We start from the raw sequence: 25,065 nt of genomic DNA on the forward strand, positions 1-25,065 counted from the left end.
CGCTTCGCAGAGCACGAACGGGAAGAGCTTCTGAGCAGATACAGGAGGGGCAGCCTCCCCCTTAAGGAGCTCACAAAGCTTCTCATCGACCGCCTTCCCAGGACCACAAGCAGCAAACGTCATCTTTCCACGGACTTCCACACACCCAGCTCTAGTGGCGAGGCCGAAGAGACCAAAGAAGAGGGGGAAGATGATGCTGCCGACCTGGGAGACAAAGAGGAGGCTCTGAAGTCCCGGATGGTGGAGGTCACTGCTGCGGCGTTTCACGGGCGTAAAGTGTCGGTGTGGGAGGTGCTTCATTCCAAGTACATCCCTGAGGAGAAAAGGAAGGAGCTTCTACAACTGTACCAATCGGGCATCCTCACCATTGACCAGATGGAGACTGTGGTCTCCGCCATTGTCAATAAGACAGAGGAAATGAAAAAGACAGAACCGTCCCACGCTCCTTTGTCTTCTGGCTCCTGGGAGGATCCCTTGCGTAACCAGAACGTGACCCTGCAAGTTGGCGAGCTCCAAGGACAGAGAGTCTCCCTCTGGGAACTCCTCTTCTCCCAAAGCATTCCAGAAAGCCAAAGAGAGGAGCTGCTGATGAAATATCGATTGGGATCCTTGACCATTCAGGAAATGATCACCACCCTGACCTCGCTTCACGCCAAGGACAGGGCTTCTTCCCCAGGAGAGGAAGCCACTCTTTCCTCCCAGCACAACGAACTGGAACGCACCTTGCGACAGGTGACGATAGACGTGCCTGTGGGTGAGTTTCAAGGCTCCAGGCGATCTGCGTGGGAGCTCCTCTTCTCCAAGTACGTGACTGGGGCCAAGCGCCAGGAGCTGCTGCAGAAGTACCAAGAGAGGACTGTGGCCGCAGGCGAGCTGGTCCAAATACTCATCACCCTGATTGAAGAGATGGAAGAGAAGGGCAACCAGCTGAAATTCTCGGGGCTCAGGAAGCAGGTGTCAGCCTCAGAACTGTTCGACTCCCGCATCATCAACCAAGACACGCTCTCTGAGCTCGCACAAGGCACCAAAACGGTGGAAGAGGTCACAGAAATGGATTCGGTGAAGAGGTATCTGGAAGGCAACAGCTGCATCGCTGGCGTGATGGTGCCATCCAGGAAAGACCCTTCCAAGTCAGAGAAAATGACCATCTACCAGGCCATGTGGAAAGGCATTCTGAGGCCAGGCACAGCCCTGGTGTTGCTGGAGGCACAGGCCGCCACGGGCTTCGTCACCGACCCCCTGGGGAACAAAAAACTCTCCGTCGATGACGCTGTCTCCGTTGAACTGGTGGGAGCCGAGCTGCGGGAGAAGCTTCTCTCTGCAGAGAGGGCTGTGACCGGCTATAAGGACCCCTATACGGGGAACAAGCTCTCCCTCTTCCAGGCCATGAAGAAAGGTCTCATAGTCAAAGAGCACGGGATCCGCCTGCTGGAAGCCCAGATTGCCACGGGTGGCATCATCGATCCTGTGCACAGTCACCGCCTCCCCGTGGAAGTAGCGTACAAGCGGGGCTACTTTGATGAAGAAATGAACCAGATCCTCTCTGATCCCACAGACGACACCAAGGGCTTCTTTGACCCAAACACACACGAAAACCTCACTTACCTGCAGCTTCTGCAGCGGTGCCTGCCCGATCCGGAGACTGGTTTGCTGCTGCTCCACATCATGGACAAGGGCTGCTTCTCCTCTTTCCTCAACGAGAACACCAGGAAGGCTTTGCAGGAGGCCAAGACCAAGATCGGCGTGGGGCTGTTCCAGGACCAAGAGGTTTCTGCGTGGGACCTCCTCTTCTCCAGATACATCCTTCCGTCCAAGAGGCAGGACTTGCTGCGGCAGTACAAAGCAGGCACCGTGACACTTGAGCACCTCACCCAAGTCCTCATCGCCATCGTCACCGAGGCAGAGGAAAAGAGCGCCAGGCCCATTGGTCACAAAGACGCTCCCAACCAACCAACCACAACAGCAGATGCTGCCACGGATCAACCAAGCCTTGCAGAGCCCTGGATGAAGACCCTTGAGTCCACAACCGTGGATATCCCTGCAGGCGACTGCCAAGGGCAGAGGGTCACTCTGTGGGACCTGCTTTTCTCAAACAACATCTCTGAGGAAAAGAGGACAGAGTTACTGGACTTGTACAAAAGTGGGCTGCTGTCCACGGAGCGGCTCACCACCATCCTCCACACACTGGTTGTCAAAAAGGAAGCCACCAGCAGGAAGCTCGATGTGAAGGTGAGGAGTCCAGCTCAAGAGACGGCGCCAGATCACCAGGCTCTGAGGGCTTCCTCCTTAGACCCGTCAAACTGGGAAAGCGCCCTGCGCTCTGAACTCCTCCCAGCACCTTCCGCTGAACAAAAGCTCTCCGCCTGGGACATCCTGTTCTCCGAGCGCTTCGCAGAGCACGAACGGGAAGAGCTTCTGAGCAGATACAGGAGGGGCAGCCTCCCCCTTAAGGAGCTCACAAAGCTTCTCATCGACCGCCTTCCCAGGACCACAAGCAGCAAACGTCATCTTTCCACGGACTTCCACACACCCAGCTCTAGTGGCGAGGCCGAAGAGACCAAAGAAGAGGGGGAAGATGATGCTGCCGACCTGGGAGACAAAGAGGAGGCTCTGAAGTCCCGGATGGTGGAGGTCACCGCTGCGGCGTTTCACGGGCGTAAAGTGTCGGTGTGGGAGGTGCTTCATTCCAAGTACATCCCTGAGGAGAAAAGGAAGGAGCTTCTACAACTGTACCAATCGGGCATCCTCACCATTGACCAGATGGAGACTGTGGTCTCCGCCATTGTCAATAAGACAGAGGAAATGAAAAAGACAGAACCGTCCCACGCTCCTTTGTCTTCTGGCTCCTGGGAGGATCCCTTGCGTAACCAGAACGTGACCCTGCAAGTTGGCGAGCTCCAAGGACAGAGAGTCTCCCTCTGGGAACTCCTCTTCTCCCAAAGCATTCCAGAAAGCCAAAGAGAGGAGCTGCTGATGAAATATCGATTGGGATCCTTGACCATTCAGGAAATGATCACCACCTTGACCTCGCTTCACGCCAAGGACAGGGCTTCTTCCCCAGGAGAGGAAGCCACTCTTTCCTCCCAGCACAACGAACTGGAACGCACCTTGCGACAGGTGACGATAGACGTGCCTGTGGGTGAGTTTCAAGGCTCCAGGCGATCTGCGTGGGAGCTCCTCTTCTCCAAGTACGTGACTGGGGCCAAGCGCCAGGAGCTGCTGCAGAAGTACCAAGAGAGGACTGTGGCCCCAGGCGAGCTGGTCCAAATACTCATCACCCTGATTGAAGAGATGGAAGAGAAGGGCAACCAGCTGAAATTCTCGGGGCTCAGGAAGCAGGTGTCAGCCTCAGAACTGTTCGACTCCCGCATCATCAACCAAGACACGCTCTCTGAGCTCGCACAAGGCACCAAAACGGTGGAAGAGGTCACAGAAATGGATTCGGTGAAGAGGTATCTGGAAGGCAACAGCTGCATCGCTGGCGTGATGGTGCCATCCAGGAAAGACCCTTCCAAGTCAGAGAAAATGACCATCTACCAGGCCATGTGGAAAGGCATTCTGAGGCCAGGCACAGCCCTGGTGTTGCTGGAGGCACAGGCCGCCACGGGCTTCGTCACCGACCCCCTGGGGAACAAAAAACTCTCCGTCGATGACGCTGTCTCCGTTGAACTGGTGGGAGCCGAGCTGCGGGAGAAGCTTCTCTCTGCAGAGAGGGCTGTGACCGGCTATAAGGACCCCTATACGGGGAACAAGCTCTCCCTCTTCCAGGCCATGAAGAAAGGTCTCATAGTCAAAGAGCACGGGATCCGCCTGCTGGAAGCCCAGATTGCCACGGGTGGCATCATCGATCCTGTGCACAGTCACCGCCTCCCCGTGGAAGTAGCGTACAAGCGGGGCTACTTTGATGAAGAAATGAACCAGATCCTCTCCAATCCCACAGACGACACCAAGGGCTTCTTTGACCCAAACACACACGAAAACCTCACTTACCTGCAGCTTCTGCAGCGGTGCCTGCCCGATCCGGAGACTGGTTTGCTGCTGCTCCACATCATGGACAAGGTCTGCTTCTCCTCTTTCCTCAACGAGAACACCAGGAAGGCTTTGCAGGAGGCCAAGACCAAGATCGGCGTGGGGCTGTTCCAGGACCAAGAGGTTTCTGCGTGGGACCTCCTCTTCTCCAGATACATCCTTCCGTCCAAGAGGCAGGACTTGCTGCGGCAGTACAAAGCAGGCACCGTGACACTTGAGCACCTCACCCAAGTCCTCATCGCCATCGTCACCGAGGCAGAGGAAAAGAGCGCCAGGCCCATCGGTCACAAAGACGCTCCCAACCAACCAACCACAACAGCAGATGCTGCCACGGATCAACCAAGCCTTGCAGAGCCCTGGATGAAGACCCTTGAGTCCACAACCGTGGATATCCCTGCAGGCGACTGCCAAGGGCAGAGGGTCACTCTGTGGGACCTGCTTTTCTCAAACAACATCTCTGAGGAAAAGAGGACAGAGTTACTGGACTTGTACAAAAGTGGGCTGCTGTCCACGGAGCGGCTCACCACCATCCTCCACACACTGGTTGTCAAAAAGGAAGCCACCAGCAGGAAGCTCGATGTGAAGGTGAGGAGTCCAGCTCAAGAGACGGCGCCAGATCACCAGGCTCTGAGGGCTTCCTCCTTAGACCCGTCAAACTGGGAAAGCGCCCTGCGCTCTGAACTCCTCCCAGCACCTTCCGCTGAACAAAAGCTCTCCGCCTGGGACATCCTGTTCTCCGAGCGCTTCGCAGAGCACGAACGGGAAGAGCTTCTGAGCAGATACAGGAGGGGCAGCCTCCCCCTTAAGGAGCTCACAAAGCTTCTCATCGACCGCCTTCCCAGGACCACAAGCAGCAAACGTCATCTTTCCACGGACTTCCACACACCCAGCTCTAGTGGCGAGGCCGAAGAGACCAAAGAAGAGGGGGAAGATGATGCTGCCGACCTGGGAGACAAAGAGGAGGCTCTGAAGTCCCGGATGGTGGAGGTCACCGCTGCGGCGTTTCACGGGCGTAAAGTGTCGGTGTGGGAGGTGCTTCATTCCAAGTACATCCCTGAGGAGAAAAGGAAGGAGCTTCTACAACTGTACCAATCGGGCATCCTCACCATTGACCAGATGGAGACTGTGGTCTCCGCCATTGTCAATAAGACAGAGGAAATGAAATCAGGAAATCAATATCCTTCACAGTATGACCTTTTTCAGTATACTTTGGAGTTGGAGAATATCAATGCCATTGTCCGTGATATCCAGGACCAGAAAACCTCTGTCTGGGATCCTTTCTTTTCCAGGTGTGTCTCTAACTTCAGTCAGGAAATAAGTCTTCTTGAATCTCAAGGATCGACAGGTACCGTCCCAGTAACCACCCAGGGTTTGTCTGCTGCGATTACACAAATGGGCACCTCAAGTGATGGGGCTTCTGTCTTTTGTGAAACTACACAGCCATATATTTACTTTCCCAAAAGCTCTAAGGAGTCTTTGGCAAACAGCCCATTTCACTCACAGAGTGATTTAAAGTCTCGATTGTTAAATTTCCCTGTTGCTGAGTTCCCTGGAAAAGAAACTTCATTGTGGGATGTACTGCATTCTCATTACTTTTCCGAGGAGAAACAGAAGCAGCTGTTGCGGCTCCATCAATTGGGCAATCTCACCCTTGATCAGATGGAGTCTCTGGTGACCGATATCATTCACCGTAACAAGGAGGGGAGAGAGAAGCCAAGCGGAGGCTGTTCAGCAAGCAGCAGTCCTGACTCCATGGTGGCAGAAGACGGTGAGTCCCGGGCTCGGCAGCTGCAATTGAAGAAGACTTTGAGGACCACTCTGGTCCCCGTGACAGTGGGAGAATACAAGGGGCAACGTGTGTGTGTCCTGGATCTCCTCTTCTCTAAATACGTCCCTCAGGATAATAGGCAGGAACTCCTTGAACTGTACAGGGAGGGTGCTTTACCCATTGAGGACATGGTAAGCAGAATCACTGTCCTGCTGGAAGAGGCGGAAAGCCAGGGGGAGAAGCGAGAGACCAAGAAAAGGGATGTGCATCGAAAAGAGAGGCAGGACCAAGGGGGTGACCCATAAGCAATGGGGCCATCTCACTGGAGCCCCCTGATTCTCTTCTCCCCAATCAGCCCAGGCGCCTCTGGCCACCCCCACCAAGCGCAGCCTCTCCGTTTGCCACCCCACTGGCCTCCCCCTCCTCTGCTCCTGCATCTGGCTGGGGTGGGCAGTGGGATTTTTCCCCGGGCTTGCTTTCCAGCCCTCCCACTGCCTTCCCCCTCCCCCGTTATTTCCACTCTGACTTTGGTTTTCCAGAACTGAGATACCTTTGAAGGCACAGGAGAACAAAATCAGTTCCTGCAGGAGGGAAAATGATGGGTCCCTGCTCAGAACTGCTTATGGGGCTGGGGGGCCACTTGGACAGTCCCAGAGATGCGAAGGTTCAGACTGGGGAGGTGGGGGGGCTAACTTGGCAAGACTCCAATTCTGGTGCAACTTGCTAGCCACATGAAACTCAGCTAGTGGACTTGTCTGTTTCCATTGACAATAAAAAGAAAGAAGCTGTGTTAAAGTTCCTTTGATTGCATTGGGATTTGGTCCAGATCTGGGCTGGTGCCTGAGAGTGGCTAAAGCGGGGCGAGCAGAGGCATGCAGGGTATTTTCTATCTGGTTGACACATTTCAGTAGTGGATTGTTGCCTCTGAGGCCAATGAAGTCCCCGTCTCCTAAAACATAAAGTTTAAACCCTACTTAAAAACTGAAGCCCCACCCCACCCCCAGTGGTTAAAAGAAATGAGAGCTACGCCCACAGCCCATTTAATAAGGACGGAACAGCTTGACCACGTCTTCCCATGCCAGCAGCAGCCCCTTCCTTGAATTGTTTAGTAAATTGTTCTGATATACATGCCAAGTTTGCTCTTGTGGGAGCCATAGGTGTCTCCCCATCCTCCTCCTCCTTTGAAACCTCCAGCTTAAATGGTTTGCCACCCACTGAGCAGCAATCCTCCTCAGAGGTCCTGTTCTGCATCTCTCTTCCACGCTTGTTCCCCCTCTGAGAGGCTGGCCTCCCTTTCCGACCGGATGTCGTTCCGGGAGGAATTTTCAGCCCTCGGCAGAGCTCTGACAATAATCCTGGGCCCAGAAGAGTGTGGAAACCAGGAGATGCTTTGGCCAAGCTGGAATTTCTGAATGTCATTCCCAGAGGCCAATTTGTTCAGAGACCATGTCAGCTGGAAGAGATAAATTGTTTTGGTCACGTTTTTTAGCCAAGCCATTTTATGTTTGTCTGTTTATATCCTGCCTTTATTATTTTTATAAATAACTCGAGCTGGTGAATATACCTAATCCTTCTTCCCCCTCCTATTTTCCCTGCAACAACAACCCTGTGAGGTGGGTGGGCCTGAGAGGAAGGGTTTGGGCCAAAGTCACCCAGGCGACTTTCATGCTTAAGGCAGGATCAGAACTCACAAAGAACTTTGCAAAGAAGGGATGCATTTAATCCCTCTCAAAACAATTATCCAAACCAGAATTAAGGTATGAGGAGAGGGTTTTTCATGTGCTAATTAATCTGTATTCTGCAAGGTCCAGAGGGAATAAAGAACGACTGGGGAGTTTGTTGAGAAAGAAGAGAAGGAAGAAATGGAGGGAACGGTTGGATTTTGCTATTTGTTTTGCTTTTCCTATTTTTGATTTCCTTGGTTACAAACAGTTTGGCGTTTGCCAATGTGCTGACACAGTCAAATGGAAGGCAGGTACAGAAGCCTGACTAGGCTGAGCATTAACAAAGGACCTGGATGAGCGGGGGGGGGGGGGAGGCAGCAGGGGGGCACTTGGCTAACAACCCGCCCAGAATTCTATGGGAACTCACCAAAGTTCACTTCTGTCAAAATGGATTGGGGGGGAGGGGCGGGCATGTGGATTACATGAAGGCCCTTTGGGGCACTCTGGGCCTGAAGGGGGAAGCACTCCAAGGGGCCGTTTTCCCTTCCGTTCCATCTGGGACCAAAGGGATTCCGGAGGGGTGAGGGTTATAAGCCAGGTTCTCTTTCCGAATACCGGCGGCTCAAGTGATGCAGCTGAAATATTTTGCCACATAGATCTGTAAGATTGTTTGCACCGGCAGTAGCAATGCTACGGAAAAATACAACACAGAGGAGATACAAGATAAATATTTTGATAACATAGATAAACCTTGGTTTATGACAGCAAATGAAACATAGTCGTAAAGCCCAACGTCACAGGAATGCAACACTTAACAACAGCAGTTCCAGCAGCCCTGGTTGCCTACGTTAGGACCTTGTAAGTCATCAAGTGAGGACCTCACCCGACCCTGACTTCCGACTTCCTGCTGGCTTCTCCACTGACTTTGCTTGTGGGAAGCCAGCTGAGAATGTCAGAAATCACAATCCTCTGGCTGCAAGTTGCTGTCATGTTGTAACCCCGCGTCAAGTGCCAGGCGCCCAGGTGGCCATCGCATGACCAGCCACAGGGAAGGCTGGAGAGCTCCAAGGACCGGTTGCAACTACTTCTCATTCAGAGGTCATAAGTTTGAACGGTCACTGAATAAGTGTTCATTAAATTAAACATTTTTCAGCAGGAACAAATAAACTGAAAGGGGTCACAATTCCATTTAAAGCTCACTTATATTTTTAAAATTGAACAAACAATGGGCAGGCCTGGGAGGTTATTCTCTGAATCAAGGTCAGAATCAATGAATTTATAAAACGGTTATTAAAATGTGGCATGCCAAATCTGATATCGGGAAGGGACATTGATAGAACGGCAAATTTAGAGCAAAGTGGATATTTTCGAAGTATTTGTTATATAAACTCTTATTGATTATGTTATCTCTGTTCAAATGGTCCCCCACATCATTCAAATGACACTGGTGCTGCTTGGGAAGAGACTCCATACGGGGGTCAAACACTCCAGTAACTCAAATTAAGCCCACGGCCATTGATTAAAGCAGACCGTGCCTCATGGTTACTTCTCAAGGAGCCAGTTCCATAAACCTGCTCTCCAGGGCCCACAGCACTCTAGCTGCTGAACTCTACATTAATTTTCAACCAATGAGCTACTTTTATCTCACTCTTTTAAGTCATTTTTAAAGATAATTATATGAAGCAAGCGTCAGTAACAACACAAGATGAAACTAATTTGAAAAATACATCAAAGAAGCGCACATCTCAGTAGGAGGTAAATAATTACTTAGCAGAAGTGCCGTTGTCTGAATGCTTCACCCAGGGATCCCGGTTTTAAGCTGCACTTTTCAGGAAATCAGAAATAGCTGACGTTTCTGAAAATTTGAAAAATGGAAAATCACATGGTCCAGATGTGTTCTCTGGAGATTTTTATGAAGATTTTTAGACATCTTAATTTCGGGAGGTTTTATTTTTTTATTTTTTTTTTATTGAAAAGTTTTACAATACATTTTTAAATACAAAAAACTCCCTCCTCCCCCTCCCCTCTCCCCAACCCTCCCCTCCCCTCCCCCATCCCCGACTTCCAGAGCTGAATACAGGGTATAGTAATACAAACATAAGCTAAAATATGCTAACAACAAAAATAAAACATTAAATTCTATCGCACTTTAACTCTCCATAGTCATAATATTAATGAAATAACAAATAACTAATTATACATCATAAAAATCCACTACTTATTCAAATGCTAAATGAAACTGTTTAGTCCCATATTTATTCTGAATATATTCAATCCATCTTCTCCATTCCACAATATATCTCTGTTGCGATTGGTCTTTCAAATATGCTGAAATCTTTGCCATTTCCACCAACTTTCAAAGTCCACTCTTCTATAGTCAGCAGTTCCTCCTTCTTCCTATATTGCGCTATTCGGGAGGTTTTATTAATATGTAGTGACTGTAGCAGGGAGAAGACCTGGCAACCTTGAGATTCTCAAGCCAGACAAGAATTCTCCAAAATCTGCTTCAAATGGGCCCATTTCATCACTTCATGTATTGTGGACCACAGCTTAATACCAAACAATTAGCTAACCATATCAAATTAAATCTCAATAAATGTATATTTCTAGATAAGTCCAGATTCATTCCAAAAAGAAACAAGTAGCTTGCTGAGAAAATAATCGAATATAGTATTATTTTTGTAATAAGCAACTTAGTGTTTTCTGCAAAAAATGTCCATTATTCTCAGAAAAACAGATCAGATAATATAAACTTGCAAGAGCACAAAAAAACATATAATTATGTTTCTTCAGAATTCCTGCTTTTTTGAGGCCCTAAACAGAGATTCGTCTGACGCTCTCCTTTCGTTCACTTATAGAAGCGTTACCTATATTGTAATAGACAAATAGTCACTTTCACAGAGGAGACTCTAAGAGCTCCGTAGCAGTTGCTAAATTCATTTGCAGATGGTGCTGTACTTATTTTGTCAAGTTCAATACATTTGGCCAAGTAAATCAGTTTATTAAATTTATTTGCAGAAGATACAATACTTACCCTTTAAATGCCACACAGTCAACTGAGTGTGTTAAAAAATACTTTTAAAAGTCCCTTATAGCAGCAGGGCTATTAATCATGTAAAAATAATTGAACCCAGCTGGGAGGAAGCAGAAGGGAAGCCACTAATGAAAGCCCTGCTTGCATCCAGGGAAACACATTTCAGAACAGAGGCCGGGGGGGGGGGCATTGCTACCCCCACCTTCACCCTCACCACCCTGGGCTACAGAGGCAAAGCCTCCCCTGGGCCTGGGATCAAAGATGGCAACTCCCGCCAGGCTGCTCTCCTAGCTCAGTTGGGGGAACCTTCCCAGAGGTCTCTGCTCAGCTCAGCCATCCAGGGAGGGGGGGGGTGCCCGCCGGACCCTGTGGGGGCTCGGTCAGCCCCTCTGAGCCAAATGCCACCTTTGGCATTGCTCTGGGGAGTACCAGAATAACAGAGTTGGAAGGGCCCTTGGAGGTCTTCTAGTCCAACCTCCTGTTCAGGCAGGAAACCAGAGACGGTTGTCCAATCTCTTCTTAAACGAGGAGGGGTACTCCTCGCTGGAAGCAGGGAGAAGGAGGTGACCTCTGGCGATGACCAGAATGCAGGAGCAGGGTCCCCACAGCCGATTCTCAGAAGAGGTTCTGGGGTTCAAGCACTTTGCACATGCTCTGGAATGCCCTCCTCTACCTAGCAGAACCTGATAAACATCCGAGGAGCTTCGGTGGGCAACATGGGGAAGGTCCGGCCCTAAGGTTAGCTAGCCCAGACCCCCCCCCCAAGCCTCGTGCTCTCCCTGTGAAACTGAACACTAAACCCAATCATCCACAACCAGCACCCAGCAGGGAGTCACGGAAGCCGGAGAGCGCCGGGGACGACCAGCAGGAGGCAGCCGAAGCTCAGCGCCGCCTCCGCGGGACCCGGTCGGGAAGGAGGGTTGCGCTGTGGCTGAGGCGCGGCTGGGGAGCCCTCCCGCCGCCCCAAACGCCACGCTCGGCCCGAGGGAGAGGGCCTGGGGCTGGTCGCCTCCGCTCCGCTCGCCCGCGGCTGTGCCCGGCTTCCCCCCCCCCCCAGCCTGGAGCTCGGCGCCCTCCGTCGCCGGGGACCCCGCCGGCCAGCGCCACAATAAAGGCGGTCCCGGAGCGAAGGAGGGCGGGAGAAAGGGGTGTGTGTGCAAGGATGAACTTGAGAGCCTGTGTGGCCAGCAGTTAGCCCAACCTGGCCAGGGGCCTCACCCACGGAGGTCACCAGGGACGGCCTCTGCCACTTTCCAGAGCCCTGGGATTTCTCAAGGCCTGGGGTTCCTGAGCGGCTTAGCTTGGGGGGCTGGGGGTGGAGAGAGAGGGCAGCAGCAACATCCAGGGGCCGATGGGGAGAGAGGGTGGGAATCTGGGTCGGACCCTCCTGGGGAAAGCAGAGTGGACCTCTGGAAGGGATTTGGCCTTCCTCCCGAGCAGGTAGCACCCTCAGTGCTAGAAGGGTTGGCTCTGCCCCTGCCTTGGGCTACTGCTGTATACCTAGGTAGTCCTCATGTTGCGACCAGTTGTTTGGCAACTGTTCCAAATTACGACAATGGTGATGATCAGAGGCCTTGGCCTCTTTTTTTCTGACATGCTCTCATTGTGGATGAGGGGGGCTGGCCTGGCGTGGGTAACCGGGAGCTCACCTGGGGCTGGAATACTGCGCAGGTAGCTTTGGGTGACGAAGGCAGCCTGGAATTTCCCTCGCTAAGCGATGCAGTTGTAAAGTGCCATGTCCTCCAACAGCACCGCTTAGCAATGGCAATTCCAGCAGTCTTGGTTGCTGTCCGAATCCAAGAATACCTGGGTCCTGTAAATTAGAACATGGAGTAATAGAATAACAGAGCTGGAAGGGACCTCAGAGGTCTTCTAGACCAACCCTCTGCTCAAGCAGGAGAACCTGTACCATTCCAGACAAGTGGCTGTCTGGTCTCTTTTTTTAAAGCCTCCAGTGATGGAGCAGCCACAGCTTCTGGAGGCAACTTCTGTTCCACTGGTTGATTGCACTCGCCTGTAGGGTCATTAAGCCGTGGTGGCACAGTGGTTAGAAGACAGTAAAAAAGGTAAAAGGTAAAGGTTCCCCCGCACATGCGTGCTAGTCGTTTCCAACTCTAGGGGCCAGTGCTCATCTCCGTTTCAATGCCGAAGAGCCAGCGCTTGTCCGAGGACGTCTCCGTGGTCATGTGGCCGGCATGACTAGACGCCAAAGGCGCACGGAATGCTGTTACCTTCCCACCGTAGTGGTCCCTATTTTTCTACTTGCATTTTTATGTGCTTTCGAACTGCTAGGTTGGCAGAAGCTGGGATGGGTAACAGGCGCTCTGTTACACGGCACTCGGGATTTGACCCGCCAAACTGCCGACCTTCTGATCGACAAGCTCAGCGTCCTAACCCACTGAGCCACTGCGTCCCTTAGAAGACAGTACTGCAGGCTAATTCTGCAGGCAGTTCGATTCCCACCGACTCAGGGCTGACTCAGCCTTCCATCCTTCTGAGGTTGGTAAAATATGGAGTCTTGGTGGAGCAGTGGGCTAATGCCTCCTTAAGTAACACCAGCTGCCTGCAATTAATGCAGGTTCGCATCCCACCAGGCTCAAGGTTGACTCAGCCTTCCATCCTTCCGAGGTAGGTAAAATGAGGACCCAGATTGTTGGGGGCAATTAAGCTGACTTTGTAATAATGCCTCTTGGGGGGGGTGAAAGCCCTAATAAGCAGGCATATACATAGAATGAAGGCTACTGCTAAGCTTGTAAGCCGCCCTGAGTCTTCGGAGAAGGGCGGGATATAAATGGAATTTAAAAAAAAATGAGGACCCAGATTGTTGGGGGCCATATATGCTGACTCTGTAAACTGCTTAGAGAGGGCTATAAAGCACTGTGAGGTGGTATATAAGTCTAAGTGCTATTGGTATTAAGGGGAAGAGGTGAGAGTCCCAGGCAAGAAGCACGGGGGGGGGGTGCATTGGTGATGTGAGGGGGGGCTGCTGCAGGCAGGTGGTACAGAGCACAGGGAGGTGCATGCGTGCCATGGACGGGTGCCCTGGGCTGATGCTAGGGAGCACGGGCGGGCTGGCAGGCACCCCTGTGGGCCCTAGGGAGCGTGACCTGACAAGAGTTGTAGGCAGGCTGGCAAGGGCCTCTGGTGTGTACTGGGGAGCACGGCTAGGCGGGGGTATGTGCTCCAGGCTGGCATGTGCTCCGAGTGTGGGCAGGCAGGGGGTGCTGCCCTAGGACCACACACTGGACAGTGGGACTCTCTGGAGGGAAGCCACAGGGGTGGCAGACAGCCCACTTCCCTGCTGACACCCCGATGACTTTGCTTGTGGGAAGCTGGCGTGGAAGGTTGAGATGGGGGAGGGAAACAGAACTGTGACTTGCTGCGATGTTGCAATCGCAGGCCGAACCGTTGAGCCCCTGGATTGCAGTTGTGACTGCAGGGATGCTGCAACGGCTGCACCTTTGTGGACTAGTCATACGTCCCTCTCATTCCGCATCGTCGTAATTTTGAACAGTCACCAAACAATTGGTCATAACACGAGGAATACCTATGCAACACTAGACACAAGCCCAAGGCAGGGCCAGGCCACTCGTGTGTAAAAAGGGAGCAAACCCCACCCCCTTCTACCACTGATGATGTTATCTGGTTGGGTCATGAAATGTCTGCCAGAGCAAAACAGGTTCTTGAGGTGGGTTGGGCTGAGAGACAGGGACAGGTCCCAGGTCACCCAGCTAGCTCTCGTGCCTAAGTAGGAATTCACCATCTCCAGAGGTTTCTAGGTCAGTACCGTAACCATTATGCCAGCTGGTCCTTTTGGCCAAGTGACAGGCAAAATAGCTGGCTCTGCTTGGAGTTGAATGTTGAGTAGGCGGGTCCTCTTGGAACAAGTGGAGCATGGAATTGTCTGGGGTGAGCTTGAACTTGGAGCTCTTGCAGAACTGACCAGGTTCCTTAAATCGATTGAACCAGCCATCAGATGCTCAGATCCCTCTTGGTTGGTCAGACCTTCTTAGGAGGTGAGTCATGGTGGACCTGTGTGGCAATCATGTCTTCTCTGAAGGAGATAGTGGCTTTCTTGCCTTGGAGGAGGTGCTGTTATGTCCCTTCTCAGGAGTCCATTGCCAGCTGCCCAGCAGCTTTGGACCATTTCCCCAGTGGGTCTCCAGTCCTTCCTTTCAATGTTGTTGAGAAGATGGCTGGGTTGCAGCCCTTGAGGGCCAAAAGAAGTGGAGGGCCTGGCCTGGAGGGAAGGAAGCAATGGGGTACCACAAATCTCTGTCTTACGCCCAGGACTCTTCAGTGTCTCCATAAATGACATAAATGAGGGAATAGAAGAGGAACACATCAAATTTCCAGATAACACTAAACTGGCAGGAATAGCCAACATCCCAGAAGACAAGCTCAGGATCCAAAAAGATCTTGACAAACAATGGATCCTATCCAACAAAATGACACTCAATCTGGAGAAAAGGTTTTACACCTGGGCAGGAAAAACCAAACGTACAAGCACAGATTAGGAGAGACCTGGCTCAAAAACAGTAACTGCGAGGGGGACCTTGGAGTCCTAGTGGACGACCCCTTAAACACGAGCCAGCCGTGTGCGGCAGCAGCCAAAAAAGCTAATACAATCCTGGGTTGTATAAACAGAGGCATAGAATCAAAATCACGTGAAATATTAGTACCTCTTTATAAAGCCTTAGTACAGTCACACCTGGAATACCTGCATCCGGTTTTGGTCACCACATTACAAAAAAGATGTTGAGACTTTGGACAAAGTGCAGAAAAGAGCGACTAAGATAATTAAAGGCCTGGAGACTAAAAGATATGAAGAACAATTGCAGGATTTGGGAATGGTCAGTCCAGAGAAAAGAAGGACTAGGGGGGACATGATAGTAGCCTTCCAATATTTGAGGGCCTGCCACAATGGGGGTCGAGCTGTCCTCCAAAGCGCCCGAGGGCAGGACAAGAAGCAACGGATGGAAACTCATCGAGGAGAGAAGCAGCCTGGAACTAAGGAGAAACTTCCTGACAGTGAGGACAATTAACCAGTGGAACAGCTTTGCCTTCAGACGTTGTGGGTGCTCCGTCACTGGAGGTTTTTAAGAAGAGACTGGAGAACCATCTGTCTGAAATGGTATAGAGTCTCCTGCTTGAGCAGGGGGCTGGACTAGAAGACCTCCAAGGTCCCTTCCAGCTCTCTTCTGATCCTGATTCCAGTCAGGCTGAGGCAGAGCACGGAGAGGATGTTCATTGTACTTCCGGATGATTGCAGGTGGATCTGGAATGGGAATGGTGTCTTTGATGGTTTTTTATACCAAAGATCACCGGCATCCTTCCCGACGGACCAAGAGGGGAAGAGGCTGAGCCTCCAGGTTAAGCCCTCTCGCTCCTCCTCCTCCTCCTCAACGTGCACATGAAGTGTCTGGGCGAGGTCATCCATTGACCCGTGATATGTCAGGCCCTAATGGACTGAGGGCCCAGAGAGGGACCCTGACAGGGGAAGACAACGCCCTTTCTCCAGAGACACACGAGATTGCAGAACTCCCGCCTTCCAAGGACCCTCCCCAGAAAGGGAAGTTTGGGCCCTGGACAAAATTATCCAACGCTGCCAGGAGCAGTGATGACCACGGGGGGGGGGGAGGGGGGGCAGGAACCACCATCTCCTTCAAGGCAGCAGGCGGAACCATCCTCCCCAACCAAAAAGCACACACGCGCACACCCACCCGACTAGCTACGTGTCACTTGCCTGGAGACCTTGACCAGCAGGAGGGACAGAGGTCTAATAAAGAAATGGCAGAAAACTGTCACTCAAGCAGCCTGTTCGCTTCCTCAGGAGGAACTGGATCAAACCCAGCCCAGCTGGAGTCAATCCGAGTGACTCTGTCAGAGGCTTTGGGTAGCCCTCCCAGGGACCCTGCGGCCTTCTCCTGATCTCTCCTTACTCGAAAGAAACGGGGTCCCTGGGCCACCATTTCTGAAAGGTCCCTGGGGTTCTCCACCCTCATCCCCACAAGACGCTGAGAGGTCCAGGGTCTGCTCAGACTTGGGAGAAGGGTGCCCAGAGGGTGGGGGGACATGAGGAGGGGTCCAAGGAGGGCAGGCTGGAGGAGGAAGAGAGGAGAAAGGGGAGGGGAGCCTGGCAATGTCAGGTACACAAAATGGCACCACAAGGAAAAGGGCCAAGAACCGCAGAGCGGAAATAAAAAGTGGCAATAAACCTGATGTTTACATCTCATGAAAACTAGAACAAATCCAGGCATTCTGCAATCGGCATCCTGCACGCCAAGTAAAAAAGAAAAAAAACTCAAGGAAGGGGACCGGCGCTTGTGGCGGGAGAAGGCCTACATCAGCCCTCCTGCTCTAACTCAGCTTCTCTTTTCTCTGCTTTTGGCTTCCAGCTGGCAGGCCCCCCTCTTGAGGGTTAAAGCCCCTTCCTCTAGGCTCTGCCTAAGGGGAGGGGGCTGGGATTGTGCTGGCAGGGAGGACGGGCTGCTCCCCCCTCCCTTTGCTCTCCGGCCTTGGGCATCTGGAGCTGACCACTGCCTTCCCAAAAGGGCAAAACCGGGGCACGTCTCCTGTGGAAGGAGGAAGGAGGGGGTGGACTGTGGGACCTCCCCCCTCAATCAAACGGGCAGGTGGGTCTGTGTCCCTGTGTGTCCCTCCGGATATCCCAGGCTGAGCGTCCAAAGAATCGTCTGGTTTGGCTTATTTGTCAAAAAATAAAAACCCAGACTACTTTCCCTCCCCACCCAGCCTCCCCCCGGGATGCAGCCAGGCGAAGAGAAAGGCCGAAGGGACGGCTGACCCCCGCCCGCCCCCCCCGGCCCCTTTTCGGTGGCCGATCGCGCGGCCTTCCCCCCTCGCCCGGCAGAAGGAGGCAGGCGGGCTGCCAGCTGGAGGGAGGCCGCGGCGGTGACGAGCTCCGGGTCGCTTGGACATCGCGGGCTGCCAGCCCGGGTCCAGAAGCTTCCATCTTCGCCGCAGCCGCGGACCTCGGCCGGGCCGACGCCCCGCTCTCCCCAGCGAGGAGGGAGGGCCGCGGGAAGAGGGTTCGGCACATGACCGCCTGACCGGCGCTGCATCGCCCCGGGGTTGGGATGGGGCGCGCTTTTAAAGCCAGGCCGGGCCGCCCGAGCAGGGAGCCGTCGCGCCGCCGTCGGAGCAGAAGCAGAGCCGAGACCGCCGTCCGGAGCCTCGTAACAGCCTTCCAAGTAAGGCGCGGAGGGGGGCGCTCGCTCGGGGATCCCCGCCTTCCCCTTGTCCGGTCCCAGCCCCGGGGAACAGAGGCTGCCGGGGTCGCGCTTGCCCCCCCCCGGAAGAGGCCGGGTGGGGCGAGAGCGGAGGGGCCGCTTGAGATGGAGGTGTTGGGGACGTCCCCGGCTGCGTTTCCGCCAGAGGTCAGTCCCGGGCGCCGCCCGGCCAGGCTTGGGACCACAAGCCGCTCGGCGCGGAGTGTAAAGCGCGCTGGGAGAGGCGCGCTGTTTTTCCGAATTGGCGGAGGAGGAGGCGGCGCTCCGAGGGAAGGTCCCTCCGCCAAGCAGAGCCCCGGGTTCCTACAGACCCTTCCCATGGGAGGGGGGTAACTCTGAGGGGGGGTCACGGCCAGGCTGGCCGGCCCCTCCTGGCAGCTCTGCAGGGGCTGCCCCGGTCTCCTGGGAAGGCAGCGGACTCCTGCGGCCAGGAGAAGCCTCTGGAGAGCCGGGCCCTGCTCCGCCCCCACCCCACAATTAGGGCAGCTGTCCCAGAGTCAAGAAGCGCCTGAGCTGCCCCGCTGCACTCCGGTGTGTCACTTCCTCTGATGGGTCGGGCTGCCTCTGCCCCAGGACTCGGCAGCCTGCCTGGCCGGCCTCCCTGAGTGGCAATTAGGGCTGCAGCCTGGAATCCGGGTGCCTCACTGCCCTCTGGGGTATCCCGCTCCTCCGCCTGCTTCCCAAAAATAATTGTCCGGGGTTCAGCCACAACAACCGTCGCCGCCAGCAGGGAAGCGCTCTGCGTCATTCCAGGGCTGCGGTTCAGCCTTCCTCGTGTGGCCGGTTGCTGGGTGGAGCAACCAGCCCGGGGCCGGAGAGCTGGCACCTCCCCCAAACGTGGATGAAGGACCGTCCAAAACAGGGCCCCGGATGGGCCAAGCCAGGGTCACCTCCCAAGAGAGTTGGTCCAGGACCACCCCCCCAATCAGCACCGTGCAGCTGAAGCCCAAGGGTGGCTCTTGTGCTGCCGCCCCCCCCATGGGCAGTGCCCCTCCCAGAGAGACAGAGTGGGGGCCCTCTGCGGTGGTGCTTCACTCCTTGATGGGGAGGCTCAGTGGCCCTGCAAAAGTTGATGGGGGGATGAGGAAATGGACCTCAGCCCCCCCCCCAGAAAGAGAAAGGACAGGGTTGCTGTTCCTGCTTGCTGGTGTTCCTGCCAGCCTTGGCTTCTGTGTGTGTGTGTGTGTGTGTGTGTGTTTGTGTGTGTTTGTGTGTGTGTACACAGGCAAGCACAGACCTCAGTGTTTTGGAATGGCCTCTGTGGCACGCTCTGTAGCCTGCTTTCAGGGCAGCTGTTCCTCAGGTGCACCAATTATCCACCTTGAGCAAGGAGCTCAGAGGAGAGGCAGCCCTTGGCCAGCCTGAGCACCACCGGGGCCCAAGGGGGCAAGTCATGCCCCACAAGGCAGCAATTAAAGCAGGGACAAGAAGTGAGCTGGCAGCATCTGGGGCTTGACTGGCTTCCCAGCCGGGAGCAAAAGGGGGCGTGGGGTGGATGCCTGGCCTCCCACTCAGCTTCCTGCCTGCCTGGACCAAGCCCTCTTGCCAAGGGGCCCTTTGCCCAGTTGACCTTTTGCTGGAGAACCTGCCACAGCCAGGAGCCACTGAGCAGCCACTCTCCGACTGACATGGCTGAGGTATGCGGGGCAGGCTGGTTCTCCCCACAGAGCCCCCAAACGGGGTGGGAGGGGCTGGGAGCCAGTTGGAAAAGTCCCATTGGTCTGGGGCTGGAGATGGGGCATTACGTCCACATTTCTCAAGGTGGCTGTCCATGTCCAAAGTGGCCTTGCTCTGGCCCTGCTCCGGGGATGGCCCTTGTGCCTGGCACAAAGGGTGGGGGAAAAATCTGTGGCCAGAAACCCTGCCAGGTGGGTGATGGCCTTTCGGCTGACCCTCTGGGTAAAGGACTGGTGGTCAGGTTGGCCTGGTGAGGCTGCCCAGGGGGGGTGGGCTGAGCTGCCTGTGGCCTGCCCTTGACCAAGCCCGTTGGCCTTTTCTCTCCCTACAGAACTGTCCGCCACCTCCTGCCCGCGCCCATCGCCAGAGACAGCGTGATATCTCCATCCAGGTCCAAGTGATGCCAGGAGACAAGCGCTCTACCGCGGGAAGTCCAGAGGGTGCCCCCATTATGCAAGTCCGTGAAGAAGCTCATTGGCCCTTCCCTAACCTGATGGATCCCAGGGAGGATCAGGTCATCGCGGGCATCCTCAAGGAGCCTGGCCGGGAGAGGCTGAGCATCCGGCAGGCCCTGCACAGAGGCCTCCTCACGCATGGAATGGGCCTGGCCCTGCTGGAGCACCAGGCCGCCTCTGGCTACATCGTGGACTGTGCCAAGAATCGGCTGCTCTCGGTGAGAGATGCCAGGAACGCGGGTCTGCTGGATCGGGACCACTTCAACACGCTCTTGATTGCCGAGAAAGCCGTGACCGGTTACACGGATCCCTTCTCAGGAAACAAAATCTCCCTCTTCCAGGCCATGAGGAAAGGCCTCCTGATCAAGGACCATGGCATCCGCCTGCTGGAGGCCCAGGTGGCCACGGGGGGACTCATCCACCCCATGCACAGCCACCGCCTCCCCGTGGAGGTGGCCTACAAGTGGGGGTACCTGGATGCGGAGATTTTCCACCTGATCTCCAACCCCTCCAATCACACCAAGAGGTGCTTCGACCCCAACGCCCGCGAGAACCTCACCTACCTGCAGCTCCTGCCCCGCTGCATCCTGGACCCGGAGACTGGGCTGCTGATGTTCCAGGTGATGGATAAGGGGTGCGTCCACCTGGAGGAGAACGCGCGGAAGTCCTTGAAGTCTGCCACCGTGAAGGTCCAGGTTGGGATTTTCCAAGGCCAGGAAGTCTCCTTGTGGGACCTCCTCTTCTCCAGATACATCCTTGAGAATAAGCGGAAGGAGCTACTAAAGCAGTTCAAATCTGGCTCCATAACCCTTCAAGAGATGACGCAGGTGCTCACCTCCATCATTGACGAGGCGGAGGCCAAAAGCAAGTCAAAGCCCATCCAGATGATGCTTTTGCGCGACAGAGACCGAAGCCGGTGCAGCTCCGAGAGGGAGATTGTAGAAAAGATCCTGAAGTCCAGGGTGGTCATGATGCCAGCTGGGGAGTTCTCTGGACACAAGATCTCTGTGTGGGATCTCCTCCATTCCAAGTACATCCCTAAAGGGAAGAGGAAGGAACTCCTAAAGCTGTTTGCGACTGGCGTTCTCACAGTTGACCAGATGGAAGTGGTGGTTACTGCCATAGTGGCCAAAGTGGAGGAAGAGAAGGCCAAAGTGTTGAGTGCAGGCCAGGAGGACGAGAGAGGGTGTGAGTCCCAGGAGACCCAAGCGCAGCAATCCTTAAAGCTGATCCAGATCCCAGTAACCTCTGGCCAATTCAAAGGACAGAACATGTCTGTGCTAGATCTTCTCTTCTCTAAGTATTTTTCCCGTGAGAAAAGGCAGGAGCTGCTGGAGCTCTACGGGTCAGGGGCACTGAGTCCTAAGCAGATGGTGGAAGCTGTGAGGAGCACCCTGGAGAAAGTAGAGGCCGGTAGGAAGAAGTTCATGATAAGGATTAAGGGTCGGAGCCAGGAAGCCTCTGGGAGCAAGGAGGTCACGGCAGCTTCAAGCTCCTCCACCTCCCAGCCGGCCGATGACTTGCTGAAGGCCAAGGTGGTCACCATCCCTGCGGGAGAGTTCCGGGGGCAGCAGATGTCTGTGTGGGACCTTCTCTTCTCTCAGTACATCACGAGAGACAAAGGGGAGGAGCTCCTGAGGAAGTACAGGGAAGGGGCCTTCAGCGTGCAGGAGATGGCCTCCATGCTCACCATCCTGGTTTCGCTGCACGACCTCTTCTCGACTCTGGAGAAAACAGCTCCCAGAACTGGCGCAAAGGCTTCATCCCAGGGCTCGCTTGGTCCCCCCACCGTATCGTTTGAGGGGGAAGAAGAAGAGGAAGAGGAGGACAAAGATGATGAGGACAGTGGCGACGAGGACCAGAAGAAGAAGGACAAGGTCTTGAAATCGAGAATGGTGGAGGTTCCTGTGGGGGAATTCGCTGGGCGGAAGGTCTCTCTCTGGGACTTGCTTCACTCCAAGTACTTCCCAGAGAAGAAGAGGAAGGAAGTCCTGAAGCTGTACAGGATTGGAATTCTCTCAGCTGACCAAATGGAAACCATCATCACGGCAGTCGTAACCAAACTTTGTGAAGAAAAGGCTAAAGAAGACCGGCATGGAAGCGGCCCTCCTTGCCACTGCCTGAAAGAAGCCGGGGCGGCTGAGCTCTCCGTCGAGAGGCCCAGGGAGAGAACCGTGGAAAATCTAACTTTTGAGTTTCCCGTTGGGGAGTTCCAAGGCCGGAGAGTGACGGTGTGGGACCTGCTCTTCTCTAACTATGTCTCGGAGGCCAAGCGGCAGGAGCTCCTGACCAAGTACGCCACGGGGGCGCTGAACAACCAGGACCTGCTGGCTGCCCTCACCGCCCTCATCACGGAGGCCCACAGCCAGAGGAACATGCTCAGCATCCCACCCCTCTTCCCCCTGCTGCCCCGGGAGGCTTCGTACATGATGTTTGGGGGCCCCAGGGCCTCCATGCAAGACCTCCTGTGTCCTCAGGAACAAGAAGCCCAGAACAATGGAAAGGTGACCTACAGCGAGGTCACCATGACTACCACCGTGGTTCAAGGGGCCGAGCAAAAGCCAGAATAGGCCTTGGGCAGATTCTGGAGCGTGGAGTTTTACTCCCAATGCTGGGGAGGGGATGTGGGGGCAGGAGACTGACGAGCAGCCCTGAAGGGAAAGTGCTTGGGTGGGGAGGGTCTACGGGGGGGGGGAGGAGCAGGGAGGTTCTTCTTGGGCCTTAGGGGCGGTTGATCCAGGCAACCAGTGGGAGGCTGAGTCACAGGCTGGTTTGTGCCAGGGGTTCGGCTAGGCTGAAAGGGGCTGGACCATCCATCTGTAGGGAACCGGGACATCATCTTTGCACATCACGTTAAGCCATCGTGGTGTTCGTTTGGGCACCACACATGGGAACGAGGTAGGTGCTTTGGTGACCTGGTCTGAGGCTTTCATGTGGTACGTATCTGCCCCTGGATGAAAGAGCCTGACCAGGGGGGTGGCGGCGGGGGGTGGGTGGGGGTGGCGGCGGGGGTGATGGGACTTATATCTTTGCCCAAGTCCCTTTGGCAGGAATCCCTGGCCTGGCAGCCTTCCCTTCACCTTGGCTGGAGCTGGCAAGGAGGGACGCCTGTTTCTCGGATCGGTCAGCCCTCAGCTCAGTCCTGTGCCTGCAGGTCAAGCATTCTCCTCCCTGGGATGGTCCCAAAGATTTTTTCAAAGACCACACTGTGCTTGGGACCCCCATCCCTCCTGGCCACTCCCAGGTCCCCCGGGTGGAGGATCAGCCTGACCCCTGCTAACTGGCCAGGGGCCTGTGAGGGGAGAGGGGGACCCTAGCCTGCTCCTGTTAGGGGCACTGCTGTCCTGAGGCCATGGGGAGGGTCCTGCCAGGGCCAGGAACTGCCTGTGCTCGCTCTCTCTCATCATCTGCTGCTTCTCTGCCTGGTTCTGGGACCCTCCACCCCCTGGGCCAGTCTGGGCGTCTGCTGCACCCTCTGTGAGGAGGCCACTGGTCTCACCTTCCAGCTGTGGCCGGTGGTCACTTGCCCTGGCAAGCACAGTACAGCCCTTGGCCACCTGGGTGGGGTGGAACGAGGCTGGGGCACTGGCTGGACTTGCAAGCGCTTTGTGCATTTCCACTTGTGGAACCAGAATGAAATCGGCCTGTTGGGCACCTCCCCCAGCATCCCATCAAGCCCCTGTGTTGGGTGGGCTGTGCTCAGGTCAGGTCACCTGTCCAGGGACCAAGCCATGCAGGGACCAGGCGCTCACTCTGGACTTTTGCCAAGAGCTGGTGCGGGAGCTGCAGTTGTGACTCGAGCGCAGCAGTCGGTGAAGGAGGAGAAGCACAGGTGCTGCAGTGGTGCTGTGGTGTGAGTGTAGGGACTGGGAGGGGTGGGGGGGTGTCAGGTGCTTGTTGTCTTGTGAAACAATCTGTTTAGTTTTGCTCTCTGTCAATAAAAAGTGGATAACCCAATGGCAACTTCCTCTTTCCAAGAATTTGACCGACCTTGCCCTGCCTGGCTGGTCACCCCCCGGCTGGCAGCAGCCACTCCCCATCTTCCCTTCTGATACCCCCCCCCCTCACCTCTGATGCAAGCAGAGGCTTCCTGGCAGGGCCTCTGGCAGCACTGAGGGGGGGGGGGCTTCATCTGTGGCATGTTGGAGGGAGTGTGCAATCCACCCATCTTAGCCACCTTCCTGCCTGTTTCTGCTGAAAATCCCCAACCCTCAGGAAAGAGATGGAGTTGGGAGTCGGGGGGGGGGGGGAAGAAACCATCCCAGAAATGTAAGTTAGCTTAGGGTTCATGAGTGGTTTCTTTATGGGGGGGAATATCAGCAGCAAGAATTGGGCACTGCAAGAAACTGACTAGCGGCCCCAAATGATGCTTAGGCCAGGCAGGAGGCCAGTCCCGAGGAAGAGGAAGGACCGGAACGTCCCAGGTGGGGTGCAATTCTCGAGGGCGGCCTCGCTGAAGGTTGGGGACCACTGCGGCTTCCTGGATGCTTCCCAGCCCCAGCCCAGGAATTCCTGGGTGGTCCCCCACCCATCTGCAATTATAGCAGCAAAACAAGGAAATGAGGAAACAGGTGGGGCTGGCCCACATCAAAGGCCCCAGAGCATGCAGGGCAGAGGTGATATTTCCAGAAAAGTAGCACACCCAGAGAGCAACATTTCCACAGGTGCAGCCTGGCTTGTTCTTCGCCTGCCACGAGAGTGAGCTCAGCCCCAGCAGGAGGGGGCCGGAGTGGGCGAGGGAAGGGTGGCAGCAAAGGGGGAAGGAGGGAGGGGGTCCGTGGAAGGGCAGAATAGGAAGGAAGCCTGCTTTGGGGGCTGATCCAAAGGGGGGAGGATGTTTAAAGGTCAACCAAGCCCCCCAGGGAGCAGTCTGGCACGGGGTTGGAGAGGTGCCTGCCACCAGCCCCAGCCTGGATCCTGCCCACCGTGCAGCAGCAGCGCCAACGTGCCCGACCACGGCCAAATGTCTATGGAGATTCCCCGTCATCCAGGTCATGGCTGTCCCAAAGGGGCTTTTTCCCTGGAGGCAACTGGACTTCCTTTTGAAGATGTCTCGCTTCTCATCCAAGACATTTCGCTTCTTCCGTGAGAAGCCACACATCTCCAGAAGAAACACAAGGAAGTCCAGTTGCCTCCAGGAAAAAAGCCCCTTTGGGAGAGAGCACGGTCAGGGAGCCCGTCAGCCCCA

At 54.9% G+C, this 25,065-nt stretch overlaps 1 protein-coding gene across 1 annotated transcript in view; it reads left to right on the forward strand.

Annotated features, from left to right (window-relative positions):
• EPPK1 (epiplakin 1) overlaps positions 1–22,447 on the forward strand; it is a gene marked incomplete at both ends in the record, with an annotated part of 42,882 nt that extends 20,435 nt beyond the window's left edge. Inside the window, 4 exons of the mRNA XM_081325645.1 lie at positions 163–6,091; positions 6,153–6,243; positions 11,314–11,935; positions 19,754–22,447. Coding sequence (XP_081181771.1) covers positions 163–6,091; positions 6,153–6,243; positions 11,314–11,935; positions 19,754–22,447 — 9,336 coding nt within the window. The remainder of the gene's footprint in view (positions 1–162; positions 6,092–6,152; positions 6,244–11,313; positions 11,936–19,753) is intronic.
• Between the last annotated feature and the right edge of the window lie 2,618 nt (positions 22,448–25,065).

This window comes from Vipera berus (assembly GCF_964194415.1).
Source record: "Vipera berus genome assembly, chromosome: 3".
NCBI lineage: Eukaryota > Metazoa > Chordata > Lepidosauria > Squamata > Viperidae > Vipera > Vipera berus.